This window comes from Micropterus salmoides, unplaced genomic scaffold (assembly GCF_014851395.1).
Source record: "Micropterus salmoides isolate LMB-PRFRI ecotype aquatic unplaced genomic scaffold, ASM1485139v1 Ms_hic_scaffold_20, whole genome shotgun sequence".
Classification (NCBI taxonomy): Eukaryota; Metazoa; Chordata; class Actinopteri; order Centrarchiformes; family Centrarchidae; genus Micropterus; species Micropterus salmoides.
The window spans coordinates 29692687-29719484 of NW_024041151.1; the positions used below are offsets into that span (position 1 = coordinate 29692687).

The following is a 26798-nucleotide window of genomic DNA, read 5'->3' on the forward strand; positions in this document are numbered from 1 at the left end:
GTAGTTTGGCAGCAGCACATTCCTGATTTCTAACTGCAACAGTTCATCAGAATCAGAAGAGTAGCTTCTTAAAAACTGTGATTACTTACTGCTGATGTCGTCAAGTCCTTGCAACAACAAAAAGCACGTTCATTTATCACATCATCTCATCATATTTAAAAAGGACAGTGTAGAGTAAAACAAACATTTCCATTTGATGCACGGTACGAGATTATCACTTCAAGCTAATTCACATCTACAGTCCCTTGGCACGTCATAGTTAAAAACAACACAAAAATCAACGAGCTAAGACTGACCAGAATTTGACCAAGACACTATGAGTAACCAGATTTTTGACTTGACTTGAATTTTTAGATCTGAACTGAGCTTACTTCATTAAACAATATAGTTTTTGAATATTTTGGAACCAGAATTTATCTGTATTTGTGAACCCTAATTTGTAGATATCATATATTGGCAATAATAATTTTGAATTAACACAACTTGAAATTGACTACTGAAAATTCCAAAGAGAACTTGGAGTATTTGATGTCAGATACATGATGTTCAAAGTAAAATAATTAAATGGACTACACTTACTCTAGTCTTTCGACCACTCCAACCCCTGAAGACATTCACAAATACACACAAATATAGTTTTTAGTTCAAATGCAGTTTATATAAAATCAACAATGCTGTTAAGTATACATTTCAAATAATGTATGGCCATAATTTGCTTCCATATAGCATGAACATGATCTCTTAACTGAATAATATAGTCATCTATCCTTCCATTGTCAACCGCTTATCCTGCGTACAGGGTCGCGAGCCAATCCCAGCTGACATCGGGCAAAAGGCGGGGTACACCCTGGACAGGTCGCCAGTCCATCGCAGGGTCACATAGACAACAACCACTCCCACCTAAGGACAATTTAGCATTTCTTTGGACGGTGAGAGGAAGCCAGAGCCCCTGGAGAGAACCCCGGGGAGAACATGCAAACTCCACACAGAGAGGGGAGTTTGAACCTGCGACCTTCTTGCTGTGAGGCCACAGCGCTATACACTGGGCCACTGTGCCGGCCTATAATATAGTCAAATAAGATAAAAAGATGTTCAGTCTGACAATGAGACTTATTTTTCAGACAATTTTTTTATTTAAAAAAGAAAGGTTTGGTGAAAAAATTAGATGACCCTTTTTTCTAGAAAATGGCATGAAGCAGCAGTGAGTGTTGGGCTGAAGATTTCTGGGCTGAAAACATGTAAAACTACAGGCGCTGACGTTCACTGTCAACATTCATTTATTCACATAACATCTTTATTTTTAACAAACAGAATCATCAGAGAGCAGAAACACAGAAACAAGACGGCAAACACACCAATACAGCTTTGTGTGTGTGCGTGTTTGTGCACGTGTGTGTGTGTGTGTGTTGAGGTGTGGGTGGAGGGGGTATTAGTCACCAGAAATGGCACACAGCCTCTCTCAGTAAGTGGGTCACTCCATCTGGAGCAGAATATGGAAAAACAGCAACACAACGTTTTCTACCAAATGGTTCAACACACAAAAAAAACCTGTTAGTCTGAAGTCAGTACAAAATGAAAAGTCAAACGTGAGCTGATCAGCTAGTTGGATTACTTGTTACTCTTTTAGACTTCATATTTGCTCTAAATCAGCATCATTACCAACCTAAACACATCATTCTTTCACTTAAATGTCCACAATATTTCCCTTAAATCCAGATTAATTCTTCATTAAAACAAACACTGAGCTGAACACATGATGTTAATTTAAGAGAAGTTGGAGACTTTGTGCAAGTTTGCATGGTTATTAATGTGAAGAACTTACCTGAACCCGACATGAAACCTTTCGGATATAAAATAGCGAGTACCTCATGGCTCTGTTCTTGCCCCTCTGTTTTTCTCTCTTCATTTCTTGACCAAATTGCAGTCATGCACTTTTCCATAGGTTGTGTGGCACAGGTCTTTTTGGCGACACCTGAAGTTGTTTGACATTCTCCCGGATCCATTCCTCATAAATGTCACATTCAATCTATAATTTTTTTCATCCTGATCTTCCATAAGGTAATTACTTACTCTTTTGCTTCTACTTCTATGTCCTGTCTGTCTGTACAGACTGAAAAGCCTCTTTTAGTGATTTGTGATATTAGGCTTTATAATAAAATTTAGTTGACCTGGCATATAGTCATTTCATCCATTGTTAATTAATATAGAAATAAAAAAACATTTATTTTTTATGTTTTTATATTTTCTGTTGGATAAGGATATTTTATTGTAATTTGTTATTCACATTGTGTACTTAGGTCCCGGTGCAGGTAATTGCTAATTAAAACCAAATCAAACCTCATCCTGCTAAATTTGATGATGAGTTAAAAATGTCCATAACTCAGTGGTCATGAGATAATTCACAAAACAAAATGCTGATTATTTTCTATTTCAAAGCAACTCGACTGTGCAACCTCCGTGGAGGTCTATATCATCTGATTGAAGGTTTCACTGAAGAGTGTAGTCCTGCGTAACCAGAGGTTGTCTGGACTGACCTGTGTGTTTGACTGATAACAGTGTGACTGATATGTCATTGAAGGATTTCCATAAATACTGTCATCAAGATAGGTGACTCAGTGTGGCTCCATCCTCAACAACAATGAGTCCAAACCTTCCCCTGTTGGGCCTCTGTTATGTCCAACAGCATTCTGAGATTTCGGTTATGATTGATTCTTTGAAATTGTGAGTTTATTTATGCCCCAAATCCTTAAAAGCATGTATTTGCAAGAGTTAAATTTATGGAGGAAGTAATATTGTCAAAAGGCACATAAACAGAATCTGTGTTTTTGAATGAAGACTTCTGTTAGAGACATTTCTAAAAAATCCCCAAATGAGTAACTGACTGATACACAAGGGCCTCGTCAGTGTGTCACCATCTGATCAAATATTGTTTCACTTCAGGGTCTCCTAACTAATATGCTATTAAAAAAATATATAAATTACTATAATGAAGTCAATATAGAAGGTAATCATCATATTTAGTGTTAGTAATTATATGAGCATATGTATATGTAATATATATTTATATGTACTGTATATATTTAAATTGTTCTGCTACTCTGATTCACTGACAGAGAAATAACTTCATCCTGATGACTCATTGATGAGTAAAACAAGTAAAAGGCTCAGAGAATGAATAGATAGATGCACTATTTCACTATATATATGGACAACCCAGTCTGAATCTGTTCCCTGTTCCCTGATTTGGCCAATAGTGAGCTCCCAACTTTGTGGCAACAGTTTGGGCAAAGTCCTTTCCTGTTTTAACATGACAATGCCCCTGTGCATAAAGCCAGGCAGAGCTAGTCCTTCCTAAGCCAACTAACTCGTGCATCGTTTGCTGAATTAACTGATTGTCTGACCAGGCAACCCTAAGTTAAGCATCTACAATAAATTGGTACTTGCCCCTCCCCCTAAAAGAAAATACCCATCAGGAACTGAAAAAAGAGGAAGTTTGATGAAGGAAAGAAACAACACGCATTATTACATAACAATGTTAAGTAATGTAATATTTTCCCATATGATGACTGTTTAGGGACTAAACACTTCTGTGGGTGCTAGCTAGCCGCAGGTGTAGACTGCAGCATGCTCTGTTGCCATGTTCACGTGCCTTTCCACAGTGAAAAGTACATATTCTCTCTTTCTCTTTCTGTGTCCATGTGAACAACAAGGCTAAAACAATTACCTCTAGTTAGATTAACAAATTAAACAAATACATACTAATGTAAAGCTGTATAGGTACTGTAAATAAAATGTTTTACAATTTCATTAATTTACACTCAGCATTATTTTCTGTTCTCTATAATTGTAAAACTAAATTCACTGTCTTTCTATGTGCAACCTGTACACTACTAGCTACTTGTACTCCAGCCAATAAAAGTGTGTTTTAATTTACAGAAATGTAATTAATATGTCCCTGTCAAATAAAGTAATAAACCAAACTAAAAAAAATGAACATCATTCTGTGTTGAAGAAGACGAAACTAGCGACTGAGATCATAAACTCATTAGTTCAAGTGTTTACTGAAGAAATAAATCAGGTGAGAAGTAGGGTCATTTTGTCATTATTTCTAGTGGAATCACACTTCTTTTTGCAACCAGTGGAGTCGCCCCCAGTTGGCCATTAAAGAATGCAGATTTAAGGCACTTCTGTATTGGCTTCACTTTACAGACCCAGAGGTTCCCGCTTGGTTAATTCCATGTATTTGTAAGACACATGGATGGAATGTTTATTGGCCCACACACGTTTTTCATATTAGCATTTTACTGTAATTACAATAATATTGCTTCTCATAAAAATATAAATACCCAGATGGGGATCTTCAGGTTAGAGGATTTCATCCAAATTCACTCATCTGGTTCTGTCAAGTGTCTTATTTCACAGTAAAAACAAAACTAGGAAACTTCCTAATAAGTAAGCAAATGACATACTCTGCAAAAACAGTCCCCAAATTTCTCAAAATGAAACCGACATCTATTTCACCTAAAATCTTGGCAGTTTTAACACTGACTTTACATTTTGATTTTTGGAATTCATCCTTTATGTGAAATGTTTGAGACCATGCTAATGAGTTTAGGAAAGTGCACTTCATTCAACATGTCACCATTGTCACGTGGAAAAGTCACTCCTCCAACTCTGAATTTACAAACAGCAAACCTGCAGCAGATGAATTTTTCATCACTGATATATTGACACAAACATCTCAACACAGCAGAAGGAAATAAACACTTATGTATAACTAAATGGATATTCATAATAAATAGAGACAAAGTGTTTGATCAGATAGCTCGTACACACATCATTTCAGAATATTAATAACATTTTTTATACATTTGTACAAAAATAGAATCATTAGAGACGTCAAAAGCCTCATTCAAGTTCAAAAAAATAATTTTTTGCTCGAGGATCACCAACAGTTAGATTTGAAAATGTCTAATCTGTTAAACAGAAAACATGTAACTGCAACTGAAATAGTTTTTTCATGTTTGAGTATTAATGTTCACTTTAAACTCTTTTTGTTGCTAACAAATGTTTCTAATTTATTTTCTTTCTTTGCAGTTATATGTTTTTTTTGTCTGACAGTTACTGCTTACAAACTGTAACATGACACAGACATGCTGACTGGACAGTAAAGTCAGTACAAAACAGAGTCCAAAAATAGAAAGGAATCATTAGCTTCATGGTTGAACATGTCAACACACTGCATTAACAACAGTATATTTACTTTGTAATTTGTTGAGTATAATTTGCCACTGCAAGATAGTAAAGGCCCAATCTGTATTTTTTTCACCATATAAATCAAATGTACAGTTATCAACCAATAACACACTCTCAAAAGTAACAGACTGAGTATTAAATATACCACTGCAGTATAAAATCCTGCTCCCTCAATTGGCCGGCAGGTACCTGTTAAAATGTGGACATTTAGTTCAGGTCATCATTAATCACTGAACTTATGGTCTTCTAAACAGTCTCCGTTAGAGATCAGCTCACCCACTGACCTCTTCAACCTCTTCAAGGACCTCAGGAACCTACTCAAGGACCTCTATACCCTCTCCAGGACATCAGAATCCCACTCAAGTACCTGTACAACCTCTTCAGGGATCTCAGGAAGACCCTGAAGGAAGGCCCTATTAAACCTCCCTATGGACCTCTGCTACCCTGCTTAAGACCTCAGGAAGCCACTAAAGGACCTCTGGCACTCCACCATGGACCTCAGGAAACCCCTCAAGGCCCTCCACAACCACCTCAAAGACCTCAGGACCGCAGCAAATTTTATTTTCATATCTATGTACACAATCCAGAGTGCATTATGTTTTGTAGGAGCACATTTTGTTTACATTTGGGATTATAGGTTGGGCCTTCTACTTCAGGATCCTTTTCTATGCTGGCTGTGTGTTTTATTTTTTTTGCTCTCTTTTACACTGTAAAAATATATCCAATTTATCAAGTGATTTAACTTGAAATTGAGTCTTAAAGGGGTTTTCTAACCAAAGCAGGTGGAACACATTTGATATTCCCCTGAGATCATTTTTGCATAAACAAAATCAACTTCCTTTTCTGTACACCTGAACCAGCAGCAGATATTTTTTGGCCTTTCAGAAAGGCTTTAACCTGTGGAAGCCCATTACTGCCAGGGGGAAAATGTTAAGAATGCAAAAATAGACCAAGAGGTAGTAAATAAAAACTCTGTGACACAGGATTAAAATGTGTTAATACATGTTTAAATGTTTGACTTTTTAAGTTGTTATTGTTGTTGTTGGGTCAAATTATAAGACATAAGATTATTAGTATTTTTATTTTAATCATTCCAAAAATGTCATCGTTTTTTCTCTTTCCCTGGCAGAAATGGGCTTCCATACACACCTGCAAACAAACAAGCCATATTATTTATGAAATTATACTTTTTACTGTGTAGAAAAGGTAAAGTAATAGTAGTAATAGGTATATTAGTAACATTATACTTCTCAAAACAATAAATATTTTTCAAAAGTCACATCTTATTTGCACAATATTGTTAAAAATGAGAATAAAGGAGATAAGAAAAACCTCATCTGACATTTTTCTTCTATGTTCAATATTTCTGCTGCTGTAGAATATATAAATGTCAACAATCAGTCAAATACACTTTAACTATACTTTGACTTGACTACAGTATTTTTTTTAAATGTGCAGTTGAAAGTGAAATTCTTTTGCCACATCAGGAATGATACGGCTAAACGGTTAAAAAAATTCACTAGATTTTAAAACTGAGAGAATAAAACTCTCATTAATTTGGACTGAAACAAATACGTCAGAACACGTCAGTTTCCAAACTCCAAACCATATTCAGACAGGCAGATCTTAAACTGAACATTTCAAAGTCTTGATTCTGAAGGATCCAGAGATAGTAAGAAAAGTTTCTACCAGCTGAATAAAAAAAACAGCCTGTCAACCGGAAAAACTGAACGCTAAAACTTCAGCCTCTGTTTCCTCATCAACACGTAGCTTTAAAGGTTTTTAACTTCCAGCAGCCACAAACAGAAAACACACAAACACAGTTTTAAAAAATGTAAACAGTCACTGGATTATTGCCAACCCCAGGTGAGCTTTAGTTGCAGACATGTAAAGAGGTTGCAGTAATCAGATTACATAAATCTATCACAGCTACCAAGAAGAGATAAAGTGAACAGAGTCATCAAAGTGAAGATGTTTCCCTTTTTGCTGTGTTAACACACAGCTGGATTGTAAAAAAAAGGAAAGAAAAAGATTTACAGTGATTGCAGTAATCAGATTACAAAACAAACTCCAACATCTGCCATTTTAAGTGAGGCGGTCACTGGATTTTGGAAAAATTTCAGACACTTTGTCTCTCTGAAAATTCATACTGTTATTAAAAGTATTCTGATTACTTGACACTGTTTTCCACATAAATTATATCACTGAAGTATTGCAATTACCTTTTATGAGCAATCTTCTTAACTCTATTTCAAAAAGATACCTTTCGCAATGTAAAAATGTCATTTTAACATGTCATTAACATGTCAAAACATGTTTTTACTTTAAATGAAAAACTCAGTGGTGGATGATGATTTCCACTATTTCCAATACAGTTTATGTACTGAGCTGTAATGACATCTGAAAATAAAGAATATTGTCATGAGCTGTTTAAACTGTAGAAAACCTTTTGTACTGGGAACTTGGAAATCTGTCTGTAAATGTATTTCACCTGTTAAATAAATGTCTAAATAAAATCTGTCTGTGCACACACGAGTGTCCATCCCTGCTTCTTAACAGTCAGTTATCAGTCACCATCTCTTCATCCTTCATCTTCATCATCAAAATTCAAATCATCCAAATTTGAATTTCTCACATCAGGGATTTGTCCCCGCTTCCTCTATGCTCTGCCGCCTCTGGCTGGATGACTGACAGTGGTTTACGGGGCTACATTAATCCCGTTGAGCATCCACCTGTCCCGTTGAGGCTTCGCTGACACCTCGCTCTGACCGAGAGAGTGAGCAAAATGCCAAAAATCATAATAGTAAACCCTCTGTCTCTCGGCTTATTTTCACACCCTCTGTGTCTTATTGTTCTGCCTCCTCAGCAGCTGGAGTCCTTGCTGCCGGTGCCTGCGGTGCCTCCCCCTCCCCCGGACTTGTTGGTGGCAGAGCTGACGGCAATCTGGCAGCCATTGGTGACGTGACTCATGACCTTCTGTTTGAGCTGAGCGACCTGCTCCCGCAGCATGGCAGCGGTGGAGGCCAGGTCCGAGTTCTGGTTCTTCAGGACCTTCACCTTCTCCTCCAGCCTCGAGATGCGCTCCAGCTTCCGCTTGCGGCACTTGGACGCGGCGATGCGGTTGCGGAGCTTCTTGCGTTCTGCTTTGATTCGCTCCTGCGTCTCCAGGTCGATCGGGGAGAGGGAGGGCGGGGATGTGGGGTCGCCCGGCAGGTGAGGCACCTCAGGGACGGTCTGAGGGGCGTCCAGGCCTCGAGCGTGGGGTTGAGGGGCTCCGCTGCCACTGTGTCCTGCGCTGCTACCGTATGCCATCTGCGCTCCAGAGTACGCCATCTGGCCCGGGTTGTAGCTGTTGAGGTTGGTGTACACGGGCATGTCCCCGCCAGACATCAGGTTCCTCTGGTAGGATGCTTGCAGAGAGACACTGGAGGATGAGGACGGGGACATGGGGCCCCCAACCAGCTGGTTCTGCTTGTGAAGGTCAGCGAGCGCTTTGACAAAGCCATCAGCAAATCCTTCTTGCTCGTTGGTGGCCTGGTTACGGTAGATGAAGGGGTTGGTGGAGTTGGACACGGGGCTGGTGGTGACCAGTCCCTGGTTGGATTGGATGATCAGGTGCTCCAGGTCAGGGGATGCCAGCTTCAGCAGGTTCATGTCCGCCGAGGGAGCAGCTGATGTCATCAGGGAGCTGTTGCCGCCGAGCACCATGTTGTTGGGGTTCCCGCCCCTCCCTCCTGCTGCACCCCCGCTGGAGAAGTGATGACCACCTGTCCCCGACATGGCCTTCTTACTCATCAGCATCTTGTTTCCCGGGTAGCGCTCGTATTCTGCGATCTGGCTGAAGCCGGGGACAGAGGGGGAGTCGTCGTGGTAGAAAGGAGTCTCCATCTTGGCCGTCATTGACGAAGAAGCGCCTCAGAGGAAATCTTCATAATCAGATTAACCTGAATATCAGAGGGGATTGAACCGTTCCACTGACGTCGGCGGGCTGGAGGATGAAGGCAGGACGATGGGAGGAAGAGGAGCCAAAGAGATGCAGAGGAAGAATTAAAGGGTACCTGCAGAAAACACAAACATGTCTGTGAGAGAAAGAGGAGGCCCAAGAGGACTGAAAGATTACTAAGGAGATGGTGCCGGCACTGCTGGTGCTATCGATGAACGTGTGTAGGTGTGTGTTTTCTGTACATGTTGGGTGTTATTGCAGAGGTAAGATTGAAGGCAACGGGATAATACATTGTGTTAGTTCTCTCTATCTCAATCAGTTTAATTATTTCTTTCAAATGGCCTAATTATGTTAACTGAATGGGAAGGAGACTTGGTTGAAAGGTCTGGAAAAATTTAATTTATCATTCATACTATTACTAAATTAAACAGGAAACATTTCTGCCACAAACCCTTGAAGTTCCCATTCAGTGCTAATAAGGTCCCACAATGGTTTTATGTAGTAACCAGTGTCAGGGAACATTCACTGAGGGCTATTTTTTCTACATTACATGGAGGTTCCTGTGACCATACACATATTATTTACATTACATCCAACAATTTTGTCCAAAGCAACATTTCTTCTACATATACACCTCTAGGAAAATTTGGGGTTCAGTGTTTTGCTAAAGGACACACTACTTTGTGGACAGGAGGACCAGGGGCTCAAACCCCAAACACTGACCTACTCTACCACCTGAGCTACAGCAGCATTTTGGTCATTGTTGCCTTTATTCCACATAATAATTTTACTTTTCTATATGATGTGAATATATGTGCTGACTAACAAAACATTTGATATTATTATCATTAAGATTATCAGTAGTAATGAAGGCTTTCAGCACTGAGTTCATCAGTATCAAGTATATGTGATCAATATAAAATCCAGTGGTGGAAAGGAATTCCTCACATTTACTTAAAAAAATTTCTTTCACATATTAAAGGTACCCTGTCACACTGTGTCACGACATGTTACAGTAGCATATAGCACATTAGCACCACACCTGACCCCACATGTTACATCAACACACAACTTTGAACTGTGCACATTGTACTAACTCTTCGTTGCTCATATTGTGAATTTTTGCACACTCCTTGGCATTTTTTGTATTATTTTGTATACATTTTTGATCTCTTTACTTCATTTATTTTTCTATTTCTATATTTAGGTTTCAGTCTACTGTTAAGCACCAATCCACCAAGACAAATTCCTCGTAGGTGAAAACGTACCTGGCCATAAATCTCCTTGTGCGTATCCTTGAGGTCAAACAAATGTGGTGACTGCACCTTCCAGCTAAAATATATGCAATCTAATATTTTGAATATTTTTATTTTATCATGCAAGGGATCCTCTCATAAAACCATTGCTCCATAGCGCGAGCAGTGATCAAGAAACCCCAGACTTTACCTTTAAGTATTTATAACATTTAATGTTCATGAGTAAATGAGTAACAATGAAAGTCAAAGTTAGAGTTTAATAGTCCACACCCAAGCTAATCTGCTCCACTGTGACTGTGTGGGTGTGGTTTAATCACGTTTGATTGACTGGCAACATGAGCAAACAAGCCCACATTTTGATCATCAATTTTCTCCAAGTGAGCACTGCCCACTTCAAACCAGTGAGAAGAGCACAGACAACAACTCAAATACACAAATCCTTCTGGAGGAAAACTGTGTGTTGATGCAGTACCGCTCATAATAAGGGTTGGACTGACTGAGAAAATATGATTTCAAGGCCTTTAAGTGCTGTACTTAAGTATAATAGTATATAATATAGCCCGACTGATATTTAACAGTTTAAAAATCTGATAATGGTATATATTTTAATTGGAATCCGTTTTGTTTTTTTATGAAATTTGTTTATGTAGAGATGTGTGCCATATCATATTGTTCATGGTAATATGTTAATGTTAGAAATATTATAGATTTAAAATTTGTCATATCATGATATTAACTATATTGCAACATGTTGACATATTTATGTCATAACTACGTACAGCAGCAACATAGCCGAAGGGGAAAGTATTATTGCTGCTGGCTCTGCTGTGGAGGGGTTAGAGCAACTCCAAAGTGATTTGGTAACAGTACAGAACAGGTCAAAAGCTTTTTCAAGTATATGGTAATACAACACTTAACATGCCTTTAGGTACAGTGAAATGATTGCTGTAATCAAAGCTCCGGCCCATATTGGCTGCAAAGAGATCTTTCTTAAAGCTTCCAGTGTACTGTAAGTGAACTCCCTCTTTGTGCTTTTGTATGGAAGTACATTTGGAAGATGATTTGTCTGACTCAGACTACTGAAGCCTCATGTTAGCTTTTGAATCAAAATACATTTTCACACAGAATGGGGACTGGATTTGGCCCCTATCACTTCAATTGAGATGTGATCTCTTTGTGGCCAGTATGAACATGGCAAACAACTGCAGTGAGCAAAAACTATTTCAGTGTACACATGAGCATGTGAGTACTGTTTTGAGAAAAAATGAAACTATGCTTTAACACTGAGAGTCTTCCTCACATAACAAGGCCACCTAATCTTTCATCTAGTGACAAAAGCGACCACGAGACGCTTGCGGTTCTGATTCACCATCGCACATTCGGTGTCTGAATGGAAACTCTTCTGAGTTGTTATGGACTAGCAGAGACAAATGGCTCACCACTCACATTTAGGAGGGGATGTATGAACAAAAACATTTTGGCAGAGCACAAGCAGCCAAACACCAGGCTGAAGTTAGTCTGATAATCACCAGCTGCAAGAGGTGATCAGCTGAACATCACTCTGTGAGTCCTCCAGGTCACACAGACGCAACACAGGAGCTGGCTGCATACACCCGAATACACCTGCGCCAAAAAGTGTTTTTCATATGGCCATAAGTATTGTGATTGCAAAACTATCTTACAAACTTCAAGGCCATGTTACCCACCACCACGCATGGCGCTCTCTGGTGGACAAACTATGTAATTTCTAAACGACCTCCAACATATCAACATTTGTTGTTATCAGCTAACACATACACCAATTCTGATAGGTGCAATAAACTAATATGAGATCACATAACGCCCAGGCTGTTTATCAGTCTAGTTCTAGGATACCTGAACCTTACTTGACCATTTCCATTTTCTGCTGTTTTCTGCCTCTATTTCATCACACTTCAGAGGGAGATATATGTACTTTTTACTCCAATCCACGTATTTAACAGCTGCAGTTACTTTAATAGATTTTACATACAACATAAATCATTAGTTAGTAAAATATGATGAAATGTTGTACATTTAACAACCCAGCAGTGTGTCCTACAGTTCAAATCAACTCTATCTCCACCAGCTGTACTGCTCACATGTTACTCCAACAATAATGATAATCCAATAATCCATTACAATATAGCCTACCTGTGAAATATTTGCCATGTCAGGCTAGAACTCATTATTAAGAAACACAATCGTTGATATTGCTGTTTGAAACAATTATCATTAGTAACAGTTTTTCTTCAGACAGTAATTTAAGAGTCATGTGGAAACAGCAACATTCCCTGTGAATCTGTTCCAGTTTGATCCCTCCACTCCTCTGATCCGCCAGGACTTCTTCACGTGTTCAAGCCCCTTTCAGCGCGTTAAAGTTCCCGGTGCAGCCGTTAACTTCAGACCGGGAGAAAACAGCGCGAGGCAGCGCTGCTGGATCTGATGGATTAACACAACCATCCTGTGTCACCGCCGAACCGAGACAGCGGACTGCTCCCTCTGAACCTGTTTCATTACAGTCTAACACAGCGGCTGCATGTCCATAGAAACTATAATAATGTTTGGTAAAGGTTAATACTCACAGAGAGACGCAGAGAGCTGCTGAGCGATCCGAGAACAGAGTGAGTCAGAGAGAGAGACACACTCTCCCTCTCTCCACCCCTCTCTCTCTCCATCATGAAGTGACTCACTCTGACGTTTTCTGTCCATTATCTTATTAAAACATTTCTAACGGAGTCATTTCTTGACTAGGCTATGTTTGTAATAATATATTAATATTTTGCTTTTCTAATTTGCCCTGATCAATTTACACAAATTCAGCTGTGACTAATTCCTTTGGACCTTCTGCTTGACTAAGCGACCAAGTAGCCTGATATAACTCTTTTCCACTGATAACTTACAGTGCACAACGAATTTAAGATGGTGAACTCTATGTTAGGAGACGGGACGGTAAGGACCCAAACGCAGCACTCAGAGTGAAGGAGGTTTTATTGAGGGTTCACGGGGGGGCTAAGGAAGAGGTGAGGGAGGAGAGGTGGACGCCAGGGGACGCGGGCACGGAGGACCAAGGAGCGGGCGAGGCACGGGTGGTGAGGCGAGGAGCAGGGAGGAGCCGGGAGGGCGCCGTGGAGGAAGCCCGAGAGGTGAGGACCGGAGGATGAGCCCAGCCGACTGAACGGATGACGAGGGTGAGTGAACCTGGGAGGGAAAACAGACAGAAAGACAGGGTTAGAGGCTGGAGCGACAAAATGCGGGGACGATGAGAAAAAAACAAGGAACATGAGAGCCTGGACGTAGAGGTGGCACCGGGTAAGGAGCAACGACGATCAAGCGAGGATGGAGTGGAGAACCGGGATTGAAATACAGGCTGGGATGAGGTTGATTACTGGCAGGTGTGGCAGGCTGACGAGGTGGCTGATGAGGTGCAGGTGTAGGTAGTTGGCTGGGCTCAGGAGCCGAGGGAGAGAAGAGGAGACCAGGGAGGCAGGCAGAGCAAAACAATGGGTGAAATAAAGTGAGAAAAAAAAAGGTAAAACCAGGACACTCACCGTCAGCTGGGCTGTCCCCACAACAGGGCCCCCCCCTCAACGGACGCCCCCAGGCGGCCCACCCGGCTTGTCAGGATGAGCCTTGTAGAAGTCAGTCAGGAGGGACTTGTCCAAGATCTGGCTGGAGGGAACCCAGGAGCGCTCCTCTGGGCCGTAACCGGCCCAGTCCACTAGGTAGCGGTATCCCCGACCTCTACGCCGCACGTCCAGGAGCCGGCGCACCGTGTAGGCGGGGTGACCATCAATCATCCGTGGAGGGGGAGGCGCTGCCACTGGTACGGAGAGGGAGCTGGTGGCGACAGGCTTGATTCTTGAGACGTGGAAAACGGGGTGGACTTTCAGGTGGGACGGGAGGGCTAGGCGTACTGCAGAGGGGTTAACGATGGCCTCAATGGGGTAGGGGCCGATGAATCGGGGGCCGAGCTTCTTGGAAGGGACCTGCAGGGGAAGGTCCCTAGAGGAGAGCCAGACTCGCTGCCCAGGCCGGTAGGTGGGTGCAGGGGCCCGGTGGCGGTCTGCCAGTTGGCGGTTGCGGGCCGCGGTGCGGAGAAGGGCGGCCCTGGCCTCCCTCCAGATCCGGCGGCAACGCCTGAGGTGGGCCTGCACAGAGGGGACGGCCACCTCCTCCTCCAGGGACGGGAACAGGGGGGGCTGGTAACCCAAGGCGCACATGAAGGGGGACATACCAGTGGCAGCGCTGACCTGGGAGTTGTGAGCGTACTCAATCCAGGGGATGTAGGAACTCCAGGAGGTGGGGCTGCGGTACGCCACACATCTGAGTGCCGCCCCCAGGTCCTGATTGGCCCGCTCGGTCTGTCCGTTGGTTTGGGGGTGATAGCCCGAAGAGAGACTGGCAGTGGAACCAAAGGCACGGCAGAAGGATTTCCAGACCTGGGATGTGAACTGGGGGCCCCGGTCCGAGACGATGTCCAGAGGGATTCCATGGAGGCGGAAGACGTGGTCGACAAGCAGGCGGGCAGTTTCTAGAGAGGAGGGGAGTTTGGGTAGGGGAATGAAGTGTGCAGACTTAGAAAAACGGTCAACGACAGTGAGAATGGTGGTGTATCCGTTTGAGCTGGGGAGACCAGTGACAAAGTCAAGGGCGATATGGGACCAGGGACGGCCGGGGACCGGGAGGGGGCGAAGCAGACCGGCGGGCGGTTGATGGGAGGGTTTGGCGCGGGCGCACACCTCACAAGCCGCCACGAAGGCTCGACAGTCCCTCTCTATCGAGGGCCACCAGAACCGTTGGCGGAGCAGAAAGAGGGTGCGGGCCATCCCAGGGTGGCAGCTGAACTTGGAGGCGTGCGCCCACTGGAGGACCTGGGAGCGCACACCAGACGGGACGTAGAGGCGGTTTTGGGGGCCGGTGCCAGGCCCGGGATCGGTGGACTGGGCTCGGCGTACGGTGGACTCCACTTCCCAGACCACGGAGGCGACGAGACAGGAGCGCGGTAGAATGGTGTCGGGGGGGTTGAGGGCGGTGTCGGTGGAGTGGAGCCGGGAGAGAGCATCGGGTTTGGTGTTGCGGGATCCGGGCCGGTAGGAGAGGGTGAAATTGAACCGGGTGAAGAACAGGGCCCATCGAGCTTGGCGGGAGTTTAGTCTTTTGGCGGTTTGAATGTAGGCGAGGTTCTTGTGATCCGTCCATACCAGGAATGGGTGTTCTGCCCCCTCCAGCCAGTGCCTCCACTCCTCCAACGCCAATTTGATGGCCAGGAGCTCCCGGTCTCCCACGCAGTAGTTCCTCTCAGTGGCAGTGAGAGAGAAGAAGGCACAGGGGTGGAGCTTGTTGTCCCCCGGGGAGCGCTGGGAGAGGGTAGCACCGACACCCACGTCCGAGGCGTCCACCTCGACCACGAACTGGAGGGAGGGGTCGGGGTTAATGAGGACAGGGGCGGAGGTGAACAGGGTTTTGAGTCGGGTGAAGGCTGCTGCGGCCTCTGGAGACCAGGTAAAGGGGACTGAGGAGGAAGTGAGGCGAGTGAGGGGGGCGGCGACGGTGCTGTAATTCCGGATGAAGCGGCGGTAAAAGTTAGCAAACCCTAGGAAACGTTGCAGCTGTTTAACGGAGGTTGGGGTTGGCCAGTCGGCGACTGCCTGCATTTTGGACGGGTCGGCACGGAGCCGCCCTTTTTCAATTATGAACCCGAGGAACTGGATGGTGGGGACGTGAAACTCACACTTCTCGGCCTTGACGAAGAGCCTGTTCTCCAGAAGCCGCTGCAGAACGAGGCGAACGTGTTCTGTGTGCTGGGTCGCGTCGCGGGAGAAGATCAGGATATCGTCGAGGTAGACGAAAACGAAACGGTGGAGGAAATCGCGTAGGACGTCGTTGATCAGGGCTTGGAAAATGGCGGGGGCGTTGGTGAGTCCGAAGGGCATAACGAGGTATTCGTAATGGCCGAGGGGGGTGTTAAAGGCGGTTTTCCACTCGTCCCCCTCCCGGATCCGCACCAGATGGTAGGCGTTCCTTAGATCTAATTTAGTGAAAATGGTGGACCGGGAGAGGGAGTCGAAGGCAGAGTCCATGAGGGGCAGCGGATACTTGTTTTTGACGGTGATGGCGTTGAGCCCCCGGTAATCGATGCAAGGGCGGAGACTGTTATCTTTCTTAGCGACAAAGAAAAAACCGGCGCCCAACGGGGACGAGGAGGGGCGAATGATGCCGGCTTCAAGGGAGTCCTTAATATACTGCTCCATAGACTCCCTCTCCGGGCGCGACAGGTTGTACAGGTGACTGGAGGGGAGAGGCGCGTCCGGGAGGAGGTCTATGGAGCAGTCGTAGGGGCGGTGGGGGGGTAAGGAAAGGGCCTGGTCCTTACTAAAAACCAGTGCAAGGTCATGGTACTCTTTGGGCACCCCGGAGAGGTCTGAGGGGATGGGCGGCGGGGCAGGCGGAGCACGATTACCGGGGGCTCGAGCAGACAAAAGGCAGGACGCGTGACAGTTGGAGCTCCAATTCCTGATCTTCCCCCGCGACCAGTCGACGTTGGGGTTGTGAGCAACAAGCCAGGGGAGACCGAGGACTAGGGGTGCGGACGGGGAGGAGATAAGGTGAAAGGAGAGGGACTCATGGTGGTTTCCAGAGGTGATGAGTAGAAGCGGCGGGGTACGATGGGTGACGGTGGTGAGGGGCTGGCCAGTGAGACCTGTAGCACGGAGGGGAGCGTCAAGGGGGATCTGGGGAACGGAAAGCTGGTGGGCAACCCCGATATCTAGGAAATTTTCATCAGCGCCAGAGTCTATAAGGGCCCCGAGGGAGAGAACTACGTCTCCCCACGTGACTGTGGCGTTGAGTGGGGAGCGGAGATGGGGTGAAGAGTTTCGGCTCGTCAGTAGCCCCAAAACTACTGACGAGCCGAATCTTTTGGCCGCACGGGGCAGGCAGGCAGGAGGTGGCCGTGCTTGCCGCAATATCTACACTCACCGGCCAGACGGCACCGTTCACGTTCCTCCGGGGAGAGGCGAGCGCGACCGAACTGTGTGGACTCGGGAGGAGCGTCGGGGGAAGGCAAAGGCGGCGCTGGCAGTGCCGTGGGGCCTGGCGGTGGAGCAGGGTGTGGCGCGGGGGATGGCAAAACAGAGGCCCGGGGTGGTGTGAGGCCAGAGCGGGAGGTGGCAGACCCGCGAGCGAGATGGTCCCTGGCCCTTTCCCGCAAGCGGTTATCCAGATCGGTGGCCACCTCGACCAGAGAATCAAGGTCCGCCGGCACGCCCCTAGTGGCCAGTAGATCCTTAATACGATCGCTGAGGCCATCCAGGAAGACGCACCGGAGGGCCTCGCTGTTCCAGCCCGACTTGGCCGCCAGAATGCGGAAATCGACAGAATACTCCGCCACACTGCGATTGTTCTGGCGGAGGGAGAGAAGCCGCCTAGGCGCCTCCCTCCCCCGCACAGGGCGATCGAAAACTCTCCGCATCTCCTCCACGAAGGAGGAGTAGGAGGAGAGGACGTGAGGCTGGCCGTCGCTGACCGCCGCATACCAGGAGAGAGCCCGGTCGCGGAGCAGCCCAGCGATGTAACAAACCTTGGCCTCGTCGGACTGGAAACTTGCTGGCTGGCTCTTAAACACCAGGGCGCACTGTACCAGGAAGCCGTCGCACGTGCCTAAAACACCAGAGAATTTGTCCGGGTGGGAGACGGGTGATTCGTGAGGGAACGGAGCGCCGGCGGGGGGGCGCGGGCTTAAGTCAGCGGCCAGGGAGTGCGTGAGGAGGGGATCAGGGAGGCGCGCACCGAGGCGCTGCACCTCTTCAGTCAGGAAGCCAAGCGCGCCCGACACGGACTGGAGACGAGCCGCGTGTCGGCCGAGCATGGCTCCCTGAGAGGCCACAGCGCGGAAGACTTCTTGGGGTATAGTGCCGGTGGAAGGGGTGGGGGAGGGGGAGCGTGCTGGGTCCATGATGGCTTGATCGTTCTGTTAGGAGACGGGACGGTAAGGACCCAAACGCAGCACTCAGAGTGAAGGAGGTTTTATTGAGGGTTCACGGGGGGGCTAAGGAGGAGGTGAGGGAGGAGAGGTGGACGCCAGGGGACGCGGGCACGGAGGACCAAGGAGCGGGCGAGGCACGGGTGAGGCGAGGAGCAGGGAGGAGCCGGGAGGGCGCCGTGGAGGAAGCCCGAGAGGTGAGGACCGGAGGATGAGCCCAGCCGACTGAACGGATGACGAGGGTGAGTGAACCTGGGAGGGAAAACAGACAGAAAGACAGGGTTAGAGGCTGGAGCGACAAAATGCGGGGACGATGAGAAAAAAACAAGGAACATGAGAGCCTGGATGTAGAGGTGGCACCGGGTAAGGAGCAACGACGATCAAGCGAGGATGGAGTGGAGAACCGGGATTGAAATACAGGCTGGGATGAGGTTGATTACTGGCAGGTGTGGCAGGCTGACGAGGTGGCTGATGAGGTGCAGGTGTAGGTAGTTGGCTGGGCTCAGGAGCCGAGGGAGAGAAGAGGAGACCAGGGAGGCAGGCAGAGCAAAACAATGGGTGAAATAAAGTGAGAAAAAAAAAGGTAAAACCAGGACACTCACCGTCAGCTGGGCTGTCCCCACAACACTCTAATTTAAACCATAGTATGTTAATGGTATATTTGTTCACCCACCACCCACCATTTATTTTTAACACAGGTTCTTTTTAAGATGCAGGATAAAGTGAAGGAGGGAGCAGCTGTAGAAGTTACTGGAGAGTAACTTCACTTCACAGTCTCCCATAAACAAGACTAGGTCGAAACCTAATATGGTGGACCATATCAATGTGCTCCTGAGGAGAGCTTAGCCTACAGAATGGGGCTTGGTTCAATGGCTTTTTAATCCCACCCACCATGATTTCTTTACCTGTAGAATTAGGGCAGGGTTAAACATTGATTTTGATTGGTTGCCAGTTTGGCCTCTTGGCCACCTTACTATCGTCAGTACCAAGTGTTTTTGGCCTGAACTAACAATTCTTTCCTTGTGCTTCAGGATCATCTTCTCCCTGTCAGCCTGCTCGACCATCCACCATTTCCCCTTTGCCCTCCACCTTCACCAGCTGGAACCCTCAATCCAGACTTTTACAATAATGTCCTTATTTGGTCATCTAGCCCACAAGTCTGTGTCCTGTATTTGGGATCAATTATCAATGTATGATGTGGATATTAAAACTTGTCAACTATGGTTCAAAGTGATCAGTACATTTAACATACAGTTCCCCTCACAACATTGTTAGCTAAGTACTGGTAGGTCATTTTCATTTTATAAAAAGGCTTGGAGTTGTTTATCCCCGCCCAAACCCAAGTTGTTTAACCCCGTCCAAACTAATGAAATTGACATGCCTGCCTAATTTCGACAGTTAAACCAATCAAACCACGGTGGGTGCAATTAAACCTGCAACAATGCAACCCGCCCCGTTATGCAGGACACACCTAGATGTTCTCGAGGACTCCTTGCCATAAAACTTTGCTCAGTGCAGTTTCTGTGGCACAAGGGTGTACATGCCAAAACATGAAGTCATAGCACCTGGAGCAAGTCATTGTGGCCCGTGGTTGTGCACCTCCAATGTTTGAGACCATGTACAGTAACGCAGGGCTTTTCAATTCAAGATGGGCGAGTTTGAGGGTTTGTTTAGTTCGTTTTTTTCTCACTCTGTTGAATGCAAAAGTTCAAATAGGCCTCTGTAGAACATGACATTAGTTTATTACAATGCAACTGAAAACATGACTGCCACAAACACTGAGAAAAGCAAATAACTTTTATCCACCTGATCCACCTTTTAGTTTTTACTAATAAATCACAAGGATTTAGAAAATCCAGCCAGTTCATTTTGAAACGCTTCAAAAACAGCAGGAGCTCTTAAAAATTTTGCCAGCAGAATCAAATTGTTTACATATATATATTTATGCTTATGGTTATTATTCCTCTTATTGAGCACTGCCAGGGCACCTTAAAGTCTTAAAACAGACACATCAAATGTGTAAAAAAAAAAGCACAATAGTAGAGAGTGAAAATTCAAAGAAACAACAAGGACATGACCTCTGTGACCTCACTGTTAGCAAGAATCGTCAAGAAACAAACACGTGCAGATTTATATTCAGAAAGGAGTAACTTTAGCTGATTGATGATTCATCATATCAGACCCGATCACATCCTGATTTGAATCTGTTACTTTCAGTCATTTAGCTGAGACCAACACTTCTTATTGGTTGTCCACATATTAAAGTCTGAAGATCAACAAATAAATGTGTGTGTGTGTGTGTGTGTGTGTAATAACAGGTCAGAGTGTTTACTTTGGCAAGGCAAAGTAATTACTGTTCTAACTGTAGGTGGAGCGGCCTACACACTCCACACACACACACACACACACACAGCAGATGTGTTCACTGTCTATTCAGAAGGAGATGAACTGAGTTATCCTTCAGTGGGGGAAGTGAACAAAATAACATAAATTTGATCATAAAATTAAATGCACACACTTTGTTTTGGTTCAGTTTTTTATTGTTGAAATGTAACACGTGAATTTGAGACTTCTGGTGAAAATCTTATTTTGGACTTCTGCTGTCATCCTCTGAGTAAATATTTTTCACCACAAAAAAAAGTTACTACCAACATTGCCTGCTCAGAGGCGGATCAAATCTGACCCCCTTTCTGTACCGTACCTTTCATACAGCACAGCAAACTAGCATGGCGCGATAATCCCAGAAAAATAACGCAGTGTGAAAAGGCCATACCACTTCCATTTCCAACTTCTACAAAAACACGCCAGCAATCAGATAGCCAATGTAATCTTACAGCTAGAAAAAAGAGGCCCAGGTGCTGTACAACAACATTTCCTCATTTAGCTGACACTCTTGACATACAATTGCTTTATATGTCAGAGGTCACACACCACTGGATCAATGAGGGTTAAGTGTCTTGCTCAGACACATTGGCAGATGAGTCACAGTGGGGAATTGAACCCAGATCTCTCACACCAAATGCATGTGTCCTATCCACTGCCCCATCACCACCACTTAACGCTAACATGCAATCACTGTAAAAGCTTTACTAAAGAAACTTTTATTAGAAGCTTTTATTGACTTCAGCAGTGGCCTTCTCGAGTGATGCGGTAGATTTGTTCAGTGCGGCCATGTGGAGAGCAATGGCAACAGCATGACTACACATATGTACACACATTACTTAAAGTGGACACTGCGCACACAGCTATCGACCACAGGAGATGGCACAGGGGTTGGTACAGGGACCATGCTGAACCCTTAGGCTGGCTCGAATGTGGGCGGTGCGGGTGATGAATTGGCATTGGGCTGATATTAAGGTCAGTCTGCAGATAAACTTCATGATGTCAAGTGATTCAGAGCGAGCTGTGAAGTCAGTGGCGGTGAGGTTGTTTGTATGAACAAGAATTAGCACTCATGCACCCAAAGAAGGGTGGCGATGACTATGGGATACAGCTTGCAGAGGGTGGAGAGAGGAAAGTGGCGGCCACTCGGAGAAGAACCATCTGCCACAGGAGTAACCGTCTAATCCGGTGGAGGGTGCTGCGGTAGTGTACACTTTGATGTCTTAGGCTGAGTCATATGGTCGTCATAGAAAAAAGAGAACCAAAGACGAAAGGAAGTCGTGCCACAGTCTCAGCTCCATTTTACAGCTGTCCAAGAAGACGTTACCGTGGAGGGACAGAGCTGCGGCAGTAAGTGTGAGAGGACAGATCGGCCTTGGGGGATGATGGTGACATTCAGGTGTGGTTTGAGATGTACATGGAAATACAGTGAAGTTTCTCGGTTGGGAGGAAGGCTTGAAAGGAAAGTGAATCCAGGGTGAGGCCGAGGTATTCGAGGGATGTGCTAGGTCCTTCTGTTTTGTCTGAATGAATGAGACACAGTTAAGAAGCGTGAGTGCAGTCTGATTCTCTTGGTTGCACCATGGTTGTCTTTTACTAAGTCCTGATGGATTCTCCATCACATCTTTCCTTGCCCTCATAAAGTTTTCCATTGAGGTCATGGAAAAGTGTTTAAGGACATTGGACTTTTTTGATTATTCAGGGGTGCAGCTCCGCTTTTATCTAGAGAAGCTGCAGATCTGCAGACTCTATTCACTGGTCAATGTAACTCACAATGTGCATTTACAACTGAGGCTTATTGTTGATTGTTTTCTCTCTGCTCTGCTGGCCTTCCATTCACCGGTCTTGTGCGGAGTTGTGCTGGCCTGCCGACAGTTACATGCATGTCGGGGTTCCTTGCTGGTCTATTCCACATAATGTTTAAAAAGGATATAATATTCTTTGTGTGGTTCATCAATGGTGAAAAATGATTCAAACAACCCGTGTGGCGCATGCACTACACCGGTGCAACTGGCGCTCAGTCCTCCTCTTCTACCACACACACACACACACACACACAAACCTGCTCTACCCACACATGCACACTGAACCCCCTTCCTTAAGCGCTAGGGTTACAACTTTGGATTTGTTCAAACACTTTAAAAATATTTATTATATGTTGATATTTATGTCACAATAGGCTGTATATATTGACTTATTGGGAGAAAAACAGTAGCTCTATGTAAAATCAGACATTGAGCACCCCCATATAGCCAAAATGACATGATCCTCCTTTCCTGTACTGATCACCGCCAATCAAGGCTCAACATAATGAAGGTTACGATATGGTAACCCTAGTTCTATAAGCACAGGAGAAGCCCTCTACTGGACTCTATGGTTACTACCTCCTCCAATCACACGCACGCACTTGCCCACTGAAATTTTAGCCGATCAATGGGACATCGCTACCGATAAGTGCGTGACGTATAAATAGCAGTGTCCCTAATGCCTCAGCATCCGACCGCCTCTTCAGCAGATGGCGTCATCGGTAGAGGGCTCCGCCTAGGGTTACCATATCGTAACCTTCGTTCTATCTCACACAGGCTCCGCCCTCTACTGGACTCTATGGGTACAGTGGGTGGAGCCTGATGACTGTCCGCCCTAGCCGCGACAAGCCAAAGTCCACCACACCAACCCGGTCGGCCACAGCCCCGATCCCCACCACCTCACCTATTGACAGAATGGTGGGACACCCCTGAGAAGGTCGCTGGACCAATAGGGGCTTGGCCTAACCATTAACACCTGGACTGCCCTGACTTCTCACTGGAACGTCAGGCACTGCCAGTGTATGTTCCCCCTCTACACTCAGTAGTCACCAGATCCTGACCAGTGCATCGTATGGGGGCTGTGTGCTCTACATAGGACATTAGCCTAGTACACATGGACACAACAGATGCACTCTCACCTCCCTGCACCCTAAGTGGGGTAGGGGGGTAGAAAGCATCCAGATTTATTGTCCTGGACCTGAACATGCTCCTTATGTTCTTAAGAACAAAGGAGGTGTGTTGTCTCACTCCGGCTGCACTGTGGACACCAAGAACCAGCATGCAGCTGGGGTGAACCGACAGGCACACAGCTCACGTCTTAGCAGAGGTGAGAGCAAGGCGCAGGGCTGTTCAAGAGATAGCAGGACTGCTCCAGGGGCTCATAAGGTGCAGCTATTAGAGCCACCAACACAAGCAGCAAGTCCTACTGAGGCACTGAGAGACACGACACTGGTCGCTGACTTCTCATACCCTGCAGAAGTCGCATCACGAGGGAGTGGGTGAAGACTGTTCTGTCACCAAACCCCCTGTGACAGGAGAGATAGCTGCAGCGCGACAGCCCGTTCTCCATCAGACCTTGCAGGAAAGAGAAAACGGATACCACTGAACAGGTAGGCAGATCCGTCTCCCTCTCAATGCATCAATGCTGAAAGCCCAACTACTTACAGCAAGACGTGGTGGAGACTGCTCACCGCTTGGATGGTCTGTGCGACCTCAGTGGCTAGACCAGCTTGAGTCTGAAACCTGGAGAAACTGGTCCAACACCAGCATTGTGCATATGAAGCCTCACCCTTGTGACAGTTCGCTGTTTGCTGAAGAAAAAAGGATGCTGAGGCAGTAGGGACACTGCTATTTATACGTCACGCACGTATCGGTAGCGACGTCCTATTGGTCGGCTACGTGCACGATAAAATTTCAGTGGGCAAGTGCGTGTGATTGGAGGAGGTAGTACCCATAGAGTCCAGCAGAGGGTGGAGCCTGTGTGAGATAGACCTGCAGCCCCTCCCGCTCCTCTGTGTCTCTGGCGCACAAACGCACGCACGGAGTGAAGTTAGCCAGCTGATCAGCGGACATTACCCACACTGACGACAACTAGTAAGTAAGTAGCGCAGTAAAAAGCCGATACTTTACCAACACACCTGTTTAATAAGCATAAATCCACCACAGCTGTGTTTTGGTTTTACACAAGCACAGCGCTAGTTCGGTTAATAGCTTATTGTCACAAACAAGCTAAAGTGAAAGCTGTCTGTCTTTAGTAGGCCTAACTGTTCAGCTTAGTTTGCCAGTACATTAAAATATGGCAAATTATAAACTGAGCTGGTGGCTGAGACAGACCAGCCATCCTCTCTACCAGCAGCAGCAGAGGGAGGACAGGAAGGACTGAGCTGTTCATTCTTTCTAAACTTCACTCAGTATGTTGATGTCAGGAATATGATTTATTTACTGACATGTTAGATTTGTTTAGTGACTTTGCTGTTGTAGGTCCTGTTGCTACTCTAGAAACAGCATTTAGATGCTAAATTATTTTTTTAAATAATATATGCAATTATTTAGTAATACATACATACATAGAACTGATAAGAGCATCAATAAAGAACTGAACCAATAAGGATTACAAGTGTGTGAATAAAATCCTAATGATCCCAACTCGTGAGAAAATGTCCGGCCCATCTCTGTATCCTGGTTTTAAAATCCGGCCCAATTGAATCTGTAATTGAATAGCCTTGGTCTACAGTAATCATAGTAAAATATCTTCCTTGTGACGAAATGTACATTAAACTGAATGCAGCATTGTAGACAATGTTTTATCCTTGTAATCCATGCTTCCATTGCATGGATAGCCGTTGTTGGAAATTGTTCTCAGTCTCCCTCCTTAAAGGGTAAATTATTATCATAACAATTTAATAATGCATTGCATTTAAACAGCACTCTTCATACAGTAAAAGCAATAACAGTAGCCTACCAGGCTGGACATGCAGTCTTCCAAAATATGTATCCCCCTTTATAAAGCACAGATGATGGCCTACTATCAAGTATTTAATTTTGTGTATACTTCACATCAGGACTAATAACAGGGGTGAATATGGAGACGTTTGTTGTTTCCTAGCAAGAGTTATCGTGGGATACAAAATACAAGGGCGGCTGTGGCTCGGGAGATAGAGTGGGTTGGCCGTTATTCGGAAGGCTGGCGGTTCAATCCCTGATTGCATGTCGAAGTGAGATACTGGTGGCTGTTCCACCAGTGTATGAATGAGTGTGAATGTTAGTTTCTGTTTGAGCACTTAGGCTCAGTGTATGACTGGTGAATGCAGATGTAGTCGAAAAGACTAGAAAGACGCTATACAAAAACGGAGCATTTACAAACTGGGATCCAGAAAATGTCTAGTACACCAGAGCTTGTACTGTTCATCTAGCCTTACAAAGAAGTGTTGCATCAAAGAATGTACTGTAACTTTAGCTAAAGTTAACAGGAATGTTTTTTTTGTATATGTAATTTATCATTAAGTTACTGCATACATTACATATATTAGAAGCAGACAAAACCAAGATGGGCAAGGAGGCAAGGAGTAAAAAATACTACACAGAGACACTGTAGAATTGAAAAACAGGAGAAAACAGAAACCCAAGTGGGCATAGTGCATGAACACCGCTGCTTTAAAGTGTAAAGAAGTATACTACACTAGTAATTTGTACTACTACTACTAATGATATTAACAGCAAACACAGCTGCCTAAAATCAGACATTTTAGGAAATACCCTTTTTTAGCTTTCTTGACGAGAGTTGAAAGAAAAGATCGATACTGAACCAAACTGAAAATGACAAATTCTGCCGTTCTGGGGAGTTATGACTTCCTGAAGTCCTGGCTGGTTGCCCGGAACCATCACATTGACGACAAGAAGACGTTCAGTCTTAAAATCGCATCAATTCCGAGTGTCCAGACTGAGCTTTGCGTTTAAAAACATCTGATCTGTATCGGATTTGGACCACATATGAAAGTGGCCAAAATCCAATCTGGAAAAGATCAGATTCCATGTGAGTTGGGCTATTCACACTGTCATAAAAAACAATCAGATCTGAGTCACATTTGAGCAAAAAAATCGTGCGTGGGTCACTTTGGCCTGCAGTCTGAACGTAGCCAAAGTGAAAAGAATCT

The 26798-nt window shown here is 45.2% G+C and overlaps 1 protein-coding gene across 1 annotated transcript; it reads right to left on the minus strand.

Moving 5' to 3' along the window:
* Positions 1-1323: 1323 nt before the first annotated feature.
* On the minus strand, positions 1324-13114 carry june (JunE proto-oncogene, AP-1 transcription factor subunit). The gene is made up of 2 exons (XM_038734587.1): positions 13059-13114; positions 1324-9314 (listed from the first exon to the last, which is right to left on the minus strand). The coding sequence occupies exon 2, from the start codon at positions 9154-9156 to the stop codon at positions 8119-8121; it is 1038 nt and encodes a 345-aa protein (XP_038590515.1). The 5' UTR covers positions 9157-9314; positions 13059-13114; the 3' UTR covers positions 1324-8118.
* Between the last annotated feature and the right edge of the window lie 13684 nt (positions 13115-26798).

Bases quoted from the DNA above. Each gene is read 5' to 3' on its own strand.
- june (XM_038734587.1), bottom strand. From the start codon at position 9,156: ATGACGGCCAAGATGGAGACTCCTTTCTACCACGACGACTCCCCCTCT.